At 46.7% G+C, this 13,521-nt stretch overlaps 1 protein-coding gene across 5 annotated transcripts in view; it reads right to left on the minus strand.

The window, feature by feature from the left end:
* The window catches only part of P4HA1 (prolyl 4-hydroxylase subunit alpha 1), a 28,924-nt gene that overhangs the window by 10,338 nt on the left and 5,065 nt on the right, over positions 1-13,521 (minus strand). For 4 of the 5 annotated variants that reach the window (XM_066191813.1, XM_066191814.1, XM_066191811.1 and 1 more), the window contains exons 2-8: positions 10,266-10,382; positions 9,318-9,414; positions 7,361-7,512; positions 6,551-6,688; positions 4,570-4,809; positions 3,572-3,762; positions 2,886-3,062 (exon numbers count right to left, since the gene is read on the minus strand). In XM_066191813.1, coding sequence (XP_066047910.1) covers positions 2,886-3,062; positions 3,572-3,762; positions 4,570-4,809; positions 6,551-6,688; positions 7,361-7,512; positions 9,318-9,414; positions 10,266-10,353 — 1,083 coding nt within the window. In that variant the 5' untranslated portion in view covers positions 10,354-10,382. Of the gene's footprint in view, positions 1-145; positions 217-2,885; positions 3,063-3,571; positions 3,763-4,569; positions 4,810-6,550; positions 6,689-7,360; positions 7,513-9,317; positions 9,415-10,265; positions 10,383-13,521 lie in introns of all 5 variants that reach the window. The other variant, XM_066191812.1, reaches the window with a different exon arrangement.

Here is a 13,521-nt window from a genome sequence, read left to right on the forward strand (position 1 = left end):
CTCAGCAGTAACAGCCTGTTACAGATCTGCACAGAATCACAAGGTCGACTGCAAGGTGTCTCTTCAGCCCACCTCGTTTCCTCAGAATGAGCAGGACGTACACACTCATTACAGGCCCAAAACCTCTGGCATAGAGCTCTCTTACCTTTTGCTAATTCTGTAATGTGCCGTCTCCAAGGCTCCCGTTATGGGGTTTGAAATGGTGGCTCGCCTCAGCTGTGAAGCGAACCATCAGAAGTTGCATTACAAGCACAATCTGCATCCCAGCAATCCGACCATTCAGAAGCCTGGGCATGGGGACAATGCCACCGAGCCACCACCGCCCTGCTCTGGCTGCCACCGAGGGTGCAGGGCCACGGGGAACGAGGGGGAGGCTCCAGCTTGACTAAAAAAAACGTTTCTTGTTTGGGTTTTTTTTTTTTTTTAAGGTTTTCCACAAGTCCTGTTTCTGTGTCTGCAGCAAGAACAGTTGTGTGAATAAAGCAAACCACAGCAGCTTGGATTTCTCTTGTAACAAAACGCTCTGGGAGCCGCACGCTGGTGTGGCATGTGGACAAGTGGGGCTTTGTTACACTGTCCTGCCCCTGCATGAGGAGTCTGACAGGTAAACTGAGTCCAGGCAGCACCATAAGCCAAAGGTGAATAAACCATTCCTTTTCAGTCCTTCCCATACCAAAAGCAGCACTGAGCTCCTTCTGAGCCCTCACAACTTCTGCTTCACCCATGGTCACTTTTATACAGAGGGGGGACTCCTGGCTCAAGGCTTTCCTTTCCCTCTGCTGTGCTCCATTTACTGCATGCCTTCCCATCTGTGTTAATATTCCAACTCCGAACCTCATGTGTGAGAACCAACCTTTAACTTGGTTCATGTACTACCAGCCGCTTTCCATCACTCATAGCTGGAAAGGCTGAGATGCAGAGCCCAAATTTTGCAACAGGCACAATGTCATGCCAGCTCCCAAACAATCAGAAGCATTTCTCTACTGTTAAACTAAACAAGCCAAGGCCTCTCTCTCCATACCTACTGACAAGAAAAGACACTGGGAGGTCCCAGTCTGCTGCCTCTCCTCTCCTCCCATGCAGACATTAAAAAACAAGGCACAAACTACAATTCCAGTGAGACTCCAAAGCTGAATAATGAGGCTTCATCCTGCCAGCACAGCAGAAGGCTGGGCACAGAGCAGCCAGCACTGTCTCCTCCCAGAGGATGGCAGCATCCCGAGCAGCAGGAAGGAGGAGACGACCTTTAGGTCTCCAAGAACACAATCTTTTTGCTGCTGAGCCATGCAAGGCCTCAGCCACTGGGAATATGGGAGCAGTAACTGCATACAGATGCTCCTGCCTTAAAGGTCTCCAAGTCTTTGCCATGAGCCAAGTGTTTGACAGGAAAACAGCGACCTCAGCAAGTCCAGAGCTTACAGTCACATATTTGCAGTTTTCTACTCTGTAAAGTAGTGGTCTGGCCACATTCCACAGATGTGGAACATATCACACGCTGGAGCAAAGGAGCTCCAACACCTCCAGACCAGCAATGGGGGCTGAGATTTTCAGCCCTGCAGCAAAGCTGCCTGGCAGGGCAGCAGGAGGAGATGCCTCACAGGTATGTGGGGGGAAGAGCTTACACTTCCTGTTCACAGGTCAGAGTCTACCTCAGAAAACTCACAACAGAATCACCGAATCACTGAGGTTGGAGAAGACCTCCAAGATAATTGAGTCCAACCTCCAATCAATCCCCACCTGGCCACCCAGCCCAGAGCACTGAGTGCCACATCCAGTCCTTCCTTGGACACCTCCAGGGATGGTGACCCTGCCACCTCCCTGGGCAGGCCCTGCAAATGCCTGACAAACTCTTCAGTGAAGAAATTCTTCCCAAGGTCCAACACCTCAGGCTTCAGGGAGCTTTAAGATCCCCCTCAGGCTCCCTGGTAGGCCAAGGACAGCCTCACTGCCCAGGTGCCCATGTACAACCACAGCTGCTCTACCCTGCAGCAGGCCAAGCCAACAGCTTCTCCTGCACTGAATGCTCTTATTCCCCTGATCTCAGCTCATTCTGGACAAAAAGCCATTCAGGTCAAAAGCAAAGGAAAAAAGCAGGAAAAAACCATTTCTATAAGTCTTGTTTTAGAATTGATGGAAAAATAAATAAATTTAACTAACTACATCTCCAATGTGCATTTGTAGATGCAGAGTTGCACCAACTGGATACAGAAGGCAACTCCATCAGTTTGCTATTTGCCTTGGACACTGCTGTTTTCTCAGACAGTGGAGCTGCCCTGGATTATTCCTCACTGAGAAACAAGAACCTTTGCATGCAGTGTCCGAAACAGGGTTGATGAGGCACCACTGTCAATATGAAAGCAAAAACCAGCAACTATGTCCTGCCCTCTCTTAAAGCTCTTTCATCTGCAGGCAGCTTCCAAGCCTGGGAGAAGCCAGTCTTATACCAGAATAGAGAATACAACCATTCCTTCATTGTCTATACAATAAGGTGGCATTCCAGGACCAGAGGAATGGCTGCCTTTCCCTTCCAGACTTCAAAAAGGAAAAAAAAAACAAAAGCAGAAAACCAAACACAAGTCAGGAATACTCCAGTACACCCTCACTGCTTTATGCTTGTTTTCTGTTGGAGAACCTTCTTCTCCTCATCTGAAACTGCGTCTGCTGGAAGAGCCTGACAATCCTGCACTGCTGTAACCTGGCTCCAGTCATACAGAGAATTCCCAGCTCTTCCCAATCTCCTTCTCAGGGTATCACCAAGAGCTGCAAGGTGAGGCAAGCAAGGTGTGAGCGCACTGCACACACCCCTGCGCTCCAGAGCAGACAGCCAGGCACACTCACACCATGGAATTTCAGATTCCAGAGGCAAGGAAGCGTGAGGCATTTACCCTGGGCTTGGCCAGCTCCTTCACGGTCTCGATCTCTTCGTCGGAGATGATGTCCAGGAAGCGAACAATCCGAGGCTTGTCCCACTCGTCCTCCTGCTTGACGGGGCCCAGGATGTATCTGGGATTCCTGTTCCCGTCGTAGTAGCGGCAGAAGAGCCTCTTTTGTCTCCGGGGAGTCTGGAAGGGAGGCAGAGCAAGGGGGAGTCAGAACTATAGGACATTGGTATCTCCAAGGTCAGAACACGTCCTGGGCACACAAACAATTCCCTCTCCCCACCTCATTATGTGACAGGTGAAAGAGACGATTCCAGTTTGAGAAGTCAGTGCTGCCTGCACATTAATGCTGCTGTGCAATGCTTCAACGAGCATTACTTTACACAACCCCACTAAGACGATTTTATCACTGAAAAAACCACCCCCATTTAATTCTGTCTGTAACTCCGGACTTCCAGCATCCGTATTCAATTAATTACACTGATGGAGCACATCCAAGACAGCCAGCAGTGCCTGGGGCAGCGTTACTTTCTGTCTACTGAACAGGCCCAAACAGGGAAGAAATCCAACACATGATCCACAACTCTGCACACTCATCCAGCTGCTCTAACAACTTCCTTGCTTGCACACCACACACAAATTCCTGACATTGCTTGGTTTCAAACATTTGAGAACAGTCTACTCCACTTTACCATTTTGAGCCCCTCCCCACGGCACAGCATTTCGTACTTCCTTCTCTCAGGCAGGTAATCCTTTTTCTTAACCTCAGTTTCCTTCTCCTGCTGCTCTTCTGAATCTGTGCTGGACTTGTTTGCTTCTTTTTCTTTAGCCATGATGTATTCAAAGTATTTCATGTTCCCGTTTGCTCTTTGATGTTCAGGATCTATGGACAGAGAAACAGACGGGGATCACTGGCAGGTTTCCAGCCCCTGAGGAATCATCCAGAAGTGGTTATTTACAGAAAGCAAGAGGAAACAGATGGACGCCGCTGCTTCTCCAGCCCTCACTGCACACGGGGGTCCCAGCACTGAGGAAAAGGTTTTGGCCATTCCAGCCCATCTCACTAGAGAAACAAGGGAATGGGACAGGGAGAGAGCTGGGACAGCATGACTGGCTGTAAACCTGGAAACTCCCTGGTGGCATTCAAGATTCCTGGTGACAAAGCTTTTTAACTTACAGAATTAGCTTCAGGTCTTTAATAAGAGGCTCTCAGTAGCTTTGCTATGTTAGGGTTAGAACTGAGCTGCCTGGAGCATCCCTCACACAGTTAGTTGACTATGTACAGAAGAATAAATGCTTCATTTTTTCCTGAAACAGACTCTTATCTCACTGTCCTGTATTCTGTATTTTTTGTTTTTACAAGTCTTTTATCTTCAGCGTGCTGAATTTGTATTTAAATCATCAGCAGAAATTTCAGTATCACCAGTTTAGTTTCAATTTAATTAATTTTGGTTTTGCCTCTGCCAGAGGGGAAGCAATCTCAACCCAGAGGAGCAAAATGCAGGGAGAGAACCAGATTTCAGACAGGTAAAGGAACAGAAGCCAACAGTGTCGGGAGGCAGAAAACCCTTCAGTACAAAGGAGCAAACCACCACCTAAAATGTAAAAACAGACTTTACAAACACATGTACAAGTCAGATTCCAGGCAGGCCTGTGTTCCCAGGCAGAGCTGTGTCCCTGTGGCCCATACCCAGCTCCAGGAGGCGCCTTGTGAGTGCCATGGCCTTGCCCAGGTCCCCTTGCTGGTACACGGCGTAGCTCAGGTAGTCCAGGATGTAGACTTTGTCTGCAGAGGACACTTCCCCCTCATCCAGCTGCTTCAGGGCTTGCTCCATCCACAGCTCTGTGTGGTAGTAGTCAGCCTCCGTGTAGGCAATCTTCCCCAGCTCAAAGCAATCTTCAGCTGTTAGAAAGGATTTGTGCTTCACACCTGGGTATTTAGAACAAAACAGAGTTTTACACAGGGTTCCACAGACCACTCCTCCGAGAAGCATTAGAGTTATTTCTCATTCCTCACAGCAGGGTTTTATTTCTGCTCTCCCACAGCTCCCTTCTGCAGTAGCTGTCTGCTGAAGTCTCTAGAGCCTGTAAATCCTTGGCACACAAGCACTCAGATGCATTTCCATTGCCAGAATACCAGCAAACAGCTAAATGTCTCTGCCACAAGTGAAAAATCAAATTAAACAAACCTTCCTTCCTCAAAACCCCAACCACTTCCAGCAAAAGTAAAAATAAGCCAAAATCGAAGTTTCAGAACTCTGTTTTCAAGGACATCACATTATCACTTTCAAAATGTTACTGAACCACGACTTGTTAGTGACAACTTGGTGGGGGAGGAAAAGGAAAACATCAGGGAGTAAATTCCCAGCTGCTTGGGATTTTTTCAAGTCAGTCGTTTTTAGAAACATTTTAAGTGACCTCTGAAAGATTGAAGCACTAGTAGGCAAATTACAGATTCCTATTTTTGCCTGTGGAAATACAGGCCCTATGAAAAACCAAACTTAATCTTGTAAGAGGGAAACAGGACCTGCCAGTGTTACAGCTAAAATTACACCACTGATTACATCTTAATCCATTCTGAGTTTCTAGCAGCAGCTCTGCAGTGCTCAAAGAGAGCAGCTGTTCATTCCTGCTCCCTCACCAAACACCTTGTGCCCATCCTGTGATGGGCAGCAACTGCAGCTTCCTGAGCCTGAATCTGCAAACTCTCAGAGGACAGATTGGCAGATTGCAGGCTACTGCAAAGATTTGGCAGTAACTGAGATTCTGGACCAAAAGAAATTCCCTGGGAATGAAGGAAAGGAGCACAAACAAGTGACCACATGGGAAGTTCCCCTCTGGAGCCCGAGCTATTCTCTTCTATCCTCCAGAACTCCCAGGTTCTGCCATTACACTTCACTGCACACAGTCTGGACAGCTCATTGCTTCAAAAGCAGCAGAATTTCACTTTGTATTTCTGTGCTGTTTGAAGCAAACGGCAACAAGCTGCTCATTGCATTAGAAGAAATCTGTAGGTCCTTGAGCAGGTCTTGAACCAAACCCAAAGCAAGGTTATACATCATAACACATAAAGCCAATTACCCTTAATTTTATTAGGCATCTGACCACAATGAGCACTTGCAAAAACACAGATGGATTGTACAGAGCTGATTTCTTGCCAGTTGGCACAGGATTATTTTTGAACAGAGGAAACAAGGAAGACTCAGAAGAGAAAGTTTTCTGACCAAGAAAAAGAAGCTGTGTCTTCTCCTGCACAAAGCAACCTATTAAAGATCAGCTCAGGCAATGCCACACAGGCTCAAGCCTGTGTATGCACCATCTTTTGCTCTTCAGTTTACACAATCCCTGAAGTTTAAGCTCAAAGGAACTTGTTCAAATGCATTAAGCTGTGCAATAAAACCAGTGCAACACAAGGAAAGAACCCCACCCAGGCAAGATTTTATCGCTATTGACTTTTATTAAAAACTATTGACACTAGATTATCTTACCATAACTCGAAGAAAGATGCAGATTTCAACCAAAATCCCACTTTTTCCATTAATTTTAGCCAGCTCAAACCCCTCCCTAGAATGTTACCTTCAGGCTGAGCAGTTAAATGAGGTGGAACAGAGCAAACGATTTGTAACCAGGACATTTAGGGAAGGCAGATAACAGCCATGGAAGGCTCTCACCTGGCAGGTTCCCTCTTGAGAGGGTGTCTGTGTCCAGGTTGTAGGTGTCCTGGAGGCGCAGGAGGGCCTTGGCTGCGCCAGTCTGATCCTCATCATTCGGGAAGAACTGCCTCTGGATTGTCATGTTGGAGATAAAGCCTGGGAAAGACAGGGAAACACGTGGTCACCTCTGTCCTGGGAATTGTGTGAACTCTCTGCTCCAGGGAAAGCCAAAATCCACCTTCACACAAGCCTGAACTGAACTCACAGCACAGGCTGCAGAGTTCACATTTGGTTTGGGGTTTTTTTTAAAGAAAGCAAAGGAAAAATCAAAAATAAACATTTTGGTTTTCCCCCACTCATTCAGAAGGGCTTAAGACACACTGGTGCAGAGCCTTTTCAATTGCCATGTTCAGTCCCTCTCACAGCAACAGGGAAGATGAGCACGCTGAATCCTTATCAGAGACTAATCCTGGGTCTTTTTGAAAGCTCTGCTTTCTTATAATTCCTTACTACAAATCTCCACCTGGTATTAATTAGCTGTTGAGACAGTCTCACTGGTCAAACAAAACCACCCTGACTTCCTTTTGCTGAGTGTTTTTCACAGTCAACTATTTCATGTCCTGTTCCTTGCTGAAGAGTTTCCACTCTTGCTGAAGAAAAGAGGCAGCAATTAAATGTTTGCTACACTAATTCAGATTCATTCCACAAATGCTCAGTCTCCAAAGCAGATTTGCAAACCTAATTCAAGCCCTGACATGTGAAAGGCAACAGCCAAGTACCTGCAGTGAGCCTGTGATGCTGGTGTTTGCTGCAGGCACACACACTCACCATCTGACATGTCCTTGAGGACCAGGCTCTCCAGCTCACCCCACTCTGTGTTGAGCCGTTTCATCAACTTGAATGCGTTCACAGGATGGCCCAAAAACCCCTCTGGGTCTTTCGTGGCAGTAGCTGTCAGCTGATCCAACTTCTCTGCCCATCTACAATGAAAATATCCATTACAGTCTCACAGAAGTCTGCTCGTGTGCTGGAGAACCGATCGCAAGCTACTCAAATGTCTTCACTAATAAAAAAGCCAACTGAAATTGCAAGCTCTTGCATTATCTATATTTAGAGCTCTTCTAAAAGGAACAAGGGCTACTTCCTTTTCTTTTATTAAATCTTCTTCCTCAGCTGCAGCCCAACTCTTGTGCTGCTCTTGCAGCCCATGTTGGAACCCTGCTGAAGGAACTCCTTCCTACAAGCCCCAAAAGCACGGTGCCAGCACTCCCATTATGAGCTGTCATGCAGGAGTAATCAAAAACAAAGCTTTACCCACATTTTCCATCTTCCAAATGCCCCCTTTCCCCCCAAGGCTCACAAAAAGGCAGCTTTGATGCTTGTCTCAAATTACTTTAGGTTCAGACACACACATCTGTGACACGCCCCTTGCCTCTCACCACAAAGCTCCTTTCCACGCTGAAAGCTTGGATGAAGAATTACATACTTCTCACACTCCCAAATGAGGAGCCCAAACCCAGTTTCTGGTGCTGCAGCTCCAACTCAAACTCTCCTAAGTACCACAGGTCATTCAACACCCCAGCGTGCCCCAAAACAAGCACAGCTTTCTAAAAAAAAACCCGGATCTACAACATGAAGACCTGCAGCAACGCCCTGCAATCAGGGTAAATTGAAGAGCCACACCCCACAGAGGATTCCAAACTCCAACATGAAAGCAAAGCCAGAATCTGTAGCCTAGAGGGAACTCTGCCCATGAACTGGAGTTCCTCTGGTTCCAGGATGTGGTTTGCCTGAGTGAAATCTGCAGGCTTTACCTGAGGCAGGGAGGTGTTCCCAGCTGTCAGAGGTGCCTCTGGCTGCTTTTGCTCTTCCCACACTGTCCCTGATTGTTTTCCTGCACTCTGACAGTCCCCTGGAGGGCTCTTCCAGCAGCCACACGAGTGAGGGGCTCCCTCCAAAAGCAGAGGGGCTCCAGGTGCTGCTGGGGACCAACTCCAGCTGAGAGCAAGCCAAAGACTGAAGAAACCAACTTCAAACTGTGCCCTGACATCACACAGGGTCAAACCCTGCCTGCATTTCCCACTGCAGGACCAGCTCCCAGTGTCCTCCAGGTGCCGACAAACAATGCTGGCATTTTTTTTTTTCATGTTCTTTAATAGCTCTGTGACAGTTATTTAAACTCTCCTGACCTCACAGGTTGAGGTTTGATTATTGATATACTAAAAACAGAGCTGAAACACTTCTGCAATAAGCTGTGTTTACACACTTTTGGATGCCCAACTGGCAGGCTCCCATGTTAATTTGTAGTTGTAAAGAATGTACTTGTAAGGTTCCAAACCTGGCAGCAATTCCAAGTCTGTATTTTAAGTGACAAAGAAGGATCTTTCTTCCTGCATGATGGAACACCAGAAAGTAATACACAAAGGCTAAAATAAAAAGCACTCCTCCACCTAGAACTGTTTCAGCACCCTCAAGGCAGATTTATACATACATACTTCTGAACACAAGGAAAGCATCCTGTTCAGTGATAAAATATGTTTATTTCTAGCTGTGATAAAATCTGACATATCAGACTCTGCTCCTCACATGGTCAGGTCTCTTCTTATTTATACACCAAGCTGTGCTCAAAGAGAACAATTTACAACAAACACCCAGCAAGACCTGCTACTTTAAGCTTTGCCCCAGAGCAAAAATTCCACAAATTTAATCAGCCTTAAGGAAGCACTTTTTGCATAAGGGTGGACTCAAATGACTGACCATTAGCATTACGACACCAGCTGCTTACTTTTTGATCTGTTCCAGCTTGCTTTCCTCTGCCTTGATGTAATCTTTGAGTGACACGACCAGATCTTTCTCTGTATTAATTAAGTCTGTCATATGACCTAGAAAAAAAAATGAGTTTGGTGAGACAAGGAGAAACACAAAACCCTGAGAATTAAAGGCATTCTTCCTCTTTTCTACTTTCTTTCTTCCCCAAAAGTCCTTCTGCATTTACTTAAACAACACTGAAGGAATATCTGAGGAAGGCCTTTTCTTTTCTTTTCTTTTTTTTTTAAGGAGAAAATCTCCTGCTGGACCAAGCTTGTTGCCATGGAAATTAATGTAATACTGCATATTTATTATTAGAACTAATTTAGGATTCATTTGGAAAAGGAAATAGTTTGCCACAGAGTAATCTTTCATCCAAGCATGCATAATGTAGAGCAAATAAAGAGAAAGCTACAGATATACACAAAGCCTTCCTGTTTGATACACAACACTAAGCCAGGGCTTTATTTTTAAGATGATATCCGTGACTTCAAGGGGTCCCTGGCAGTAATTTAATAATTGCTTCACCTCCTACAGGCAGGCAGCTGAAGTGGTTCAGCATCAAGGGTTGCAGTGCCCACCCTGAAGCCACCAGAACCCAAGGGTGAGTCCAAACAGATCGCACCATTATGGACCCTTGGCAGCTGCACCCCCTCCTTCTGCATGTGTGCAGCACCAAAATTCTGTGCAAATTCCAATACCTGTAAGAATAAATAGTGACTACAAAGCCTAGCCAGGTCATTAGACTACCCCTGGACTGACTTAAAACCCGTTTCTCCCCAAAGAAAAGCCAATAGCTTGGAAAGAACTAGGAAGTGGGTGTAGATCTGTACCAATTAGGGCCTTGGATGATTAACATGTTGTTGCAGAATGAGCTTTGAGGGGTGTCAGGAAACTCTTTTGGCTACAGCAAAGCAGGCCTCACCAATGGAAGTGAAGAAGTCCGTGTGGGCACAAGAGAAAGGCAGCAGAAATCCCAGGGCCAGGGTACACCAAACCTTCTTAAACGCCATTGCTCAACAGCTCTCACCTCACCACACACCTGTGAGAGAAACACAAAACAGGTGAAAAATCCCTGCTCACCAGAGAGTTCAATCCACCTTCAGAAAGGGCAGCTCAGTCTCTTGGGGCTGCCAATGCTGCCAGAGTCCTTCCTGCTGGCTTTTATACCTCCCTCGGGTGGCAAAAGAAAAAAAGAATAGCTCAGGGACAAGGTATCCACGACAACTCTCCTTTTTAGCATCTAAGTCATGCTGCAGGTAGAGCTGCTTTGCAAAAAGCATTGAAAAAAACACTGAAAAATGCCCACAGCACCGATTTAAAATAGTCATTACCAACTTCATCCACTCAATCGGGGAAAAAAAAAAAAGGTTTTCTTATTTCAGTCAGAAAGATGCCAGTGGAACAGGTCTGAATGAAAACTCCACTCGAGCAGTCCAGACAGGGAGTTCTGTGCACGCTGCTGCTGCCACCACGGAGCCAAGCTCCACACCTGACACAAAAGGCTGCTCTGTCCCTGGATCCTGGGTAGGTCTGTGGCAGGCTCACAGGCAGGGCCAGCTGCCAAGCCCTCAGCCTTTCAGGATCCTGATCCCTTTAGCAGCCTAGCGTTGCCTGGCTCCTGCATACTTCAGGAATAATTATGCTGTCGTGGAATTCACAGGCTTTGCTTTTTTCCTCTCAAACAAAAGCTTAAAATCTCACATACTGCTCAGAAAAGAACGAACTCCAGTGCGTGGACTAACAAAAATTGGTTAACAACTCTTCCAACAGCCCAACTAATGAAGAAAAAAAGAGAGAAAAAAGCAACAAGCTCAGCTAGAAGGTAGTTTGGCCTACTTAGGGAAGAAAGCAGCATAACTTAAATCAAGGAAACAGCAGAGACCCAGGTGTGGTATTCACACAGCAAACCTGCAAACACAATCAGGGAAGTTCAAAAGGTACACCCAATTAAAAACCATCCCAGCCGCAGGGGATGGAATTAACAGGGAACAAATCCCTGACTCCAGAGCGCAGGATCTCTCCTCATACAACTCCCTAAGGTTTAGGAGGCAGCTCCCTCCTCTCCTTTCCACCTCCAGCACAGCAGGAGGAGAGGCACTGGGGTTTGGATTTCCTCTGGGAACTGCCTGTTGGACAGCACAAACACAGTTCACTGGCACTAACAGGAAACTCACATGAGCCCAGAAAAGCAGCACAACCTCCAGCTCTCGCAAACCACCCAAAATACGCATGACCACAACTGAAGGGCTGATGCATTCTGGCACATCACAGCTTGTTTTCTGCCCATGAAAGTGGGAATTTGGAGAGGGAAGCCTGGAGTACCCCCTTTTCCCCTCACCAATGCTCTAAAGCAGCCCTGGCATCCACTGCAGCCTCCATCACCTCTCCCTCCCCACAGGCAGCCAACGAGCTGCATCAGACTGTTTCAAACATACCTAATAAAAACCCACCAATGTCCACCTCCATTCTCACTGAAAACACCACCCAGTTCCTATTTCACCCTGCAGAAAGCCAAGTGCCTCCTGCTATTCTGCACTCGAGCCAATACATCTGTGAATCAGTGACAAAGCACAAACAGCTCTACTACACCATAAATATTTGCCAATTTTATCAGTACTGGGAATGCACGGAGCTATTTGTTTACTGCACTCAGTGAAACACGAGAGAAGCTTCAGAGAGTTTCCTTTCTTGCTATTAGACAAGATGAAACTTTCTAAAAGCAAAAGAAAAACCAAACAACAAAATCACCAAAAAGGTGAAGAAAACAACGTTTCCTCTCCACCTACTGCTCTCAGTGACCCTGTTACATCTTGTTTTTCCTCTACTCCAGCTGCCTTTGCAGCCTGCTCCAACACCAGGCTTATCCAAACACTGTTGCAACCCCTATTCCCACCTCCTTATCTCCACAGGCACATAGCAGGAGCCACTGGCAACAGCCACCAAATGCAATAAGGGCAGTTGCAAGGAGATACAAACACAAAGTTTCTCACTTGTGCACTAGAACAGGCTGCCCAGAGAAACTGTATCTCCCATTCTTGGAAGAATTTCAGACGGAGCAGAGCTTTCCAACCTCTGCAGCAGGATCAGCCACAGGTTCCCAAATCAAAGAAAACACAGCTCAGTTCTTATAGGACGCTGGAAATCTCCCAGACTCACAGGCTGCCAAGTAAGTAGGCTTTAATTTCTTCCCGTTTACTTGACATGAAGCAAAACAAGATGAAAATCCTCTCTCCATTATTCCTGTCAGTCTCGCCCTCCTCCTCAGCCGTGTCCCACAAAGACGGCAATTGAGCATCTCGGGGAGAGGGGGATCCCTGCCCACGCAGGGAAGTGGGAGTCCAGCTGACAGCTCCAACACGGGAGCTTCCTGCCTCCCCTGGGAACGTGCACTGACTCAGCTCTGAAACAGCAAGACATGGCAGAGCGGAAAAACGTGAGCGGGGAAGGGGGGACAGCAAAGAGCAAACACACACATGGACAGAAGGGAAACAGAGCAGCAAGGAGAGCAATGGCACTGCCAAGCACAGCACAGAATCCTCTGAGCACACAGCAAACACCATTTCAACTGATGTCACTTAGAGGGGCTTTTTTGGGGGCTTCCAAAGAGTTCAGTTCTGCTTCACAAGTAGAAGGATTCAAGCAGACAAGTGAAGACAACTGCAGAGCGACACAACCTCGTCACAATCAAGGTGCCACTACTCAGTGACCCAAGACTGAAGATGCTCGTCAGCCAAGTCTCCTCATTGCCAGCTCCAAGCTCCCAGGTGCTTCACTGGGATTCAGAAAACAGGATAAAAAATGGAAAACTAGGGGGTACTTCAACATGGAAAGGCTCTAACTCAATTCCAAACCAGCTTCTTTATTTAGGTAAGAAATAACTGGCCTGCTCAAGATGTAAGTCCACGGCACGACCAGGAGACAAAACTATCAACAAGATCCTCAACTTTTGATTAAAAAGACAGGTCTGTTCTCACAACCCTTACTGGACCCCACTGTATGTAAAAATAATAATAAAACCTCTTGAGCCATCAAGCTGAGCTTAGGGGAAATGGAGAAGATGGAACCAGAAGTGATAGCTGCTCACTGCCCTAAACATCTCCTGTCTCAAGGACAACCAAAGTTACAGTCTCATGACACAATGTGACCGAAAATACCACTGAAAAGGAAAGAACTTTCCC

The sequence above is a fragment of the Chamaea fasciata genome, unplaced genomic scaffold (genome assembly GCF_029207755.1).
Source record: "Chamaea fasciata isolate MVZ Bird 193981 ecotype frontalis unplaced genomic scaffold, bChaFas1.0.hap1 SCAF_9, whole genome shotgun sequence".
Taxonomy (NCBI): domain Eukaryota; kingdom Metazoa; phylum Chordata; class Aves; order Passeriformes; family Sylviidae; genus Chamaea; species Chamaea fasciata.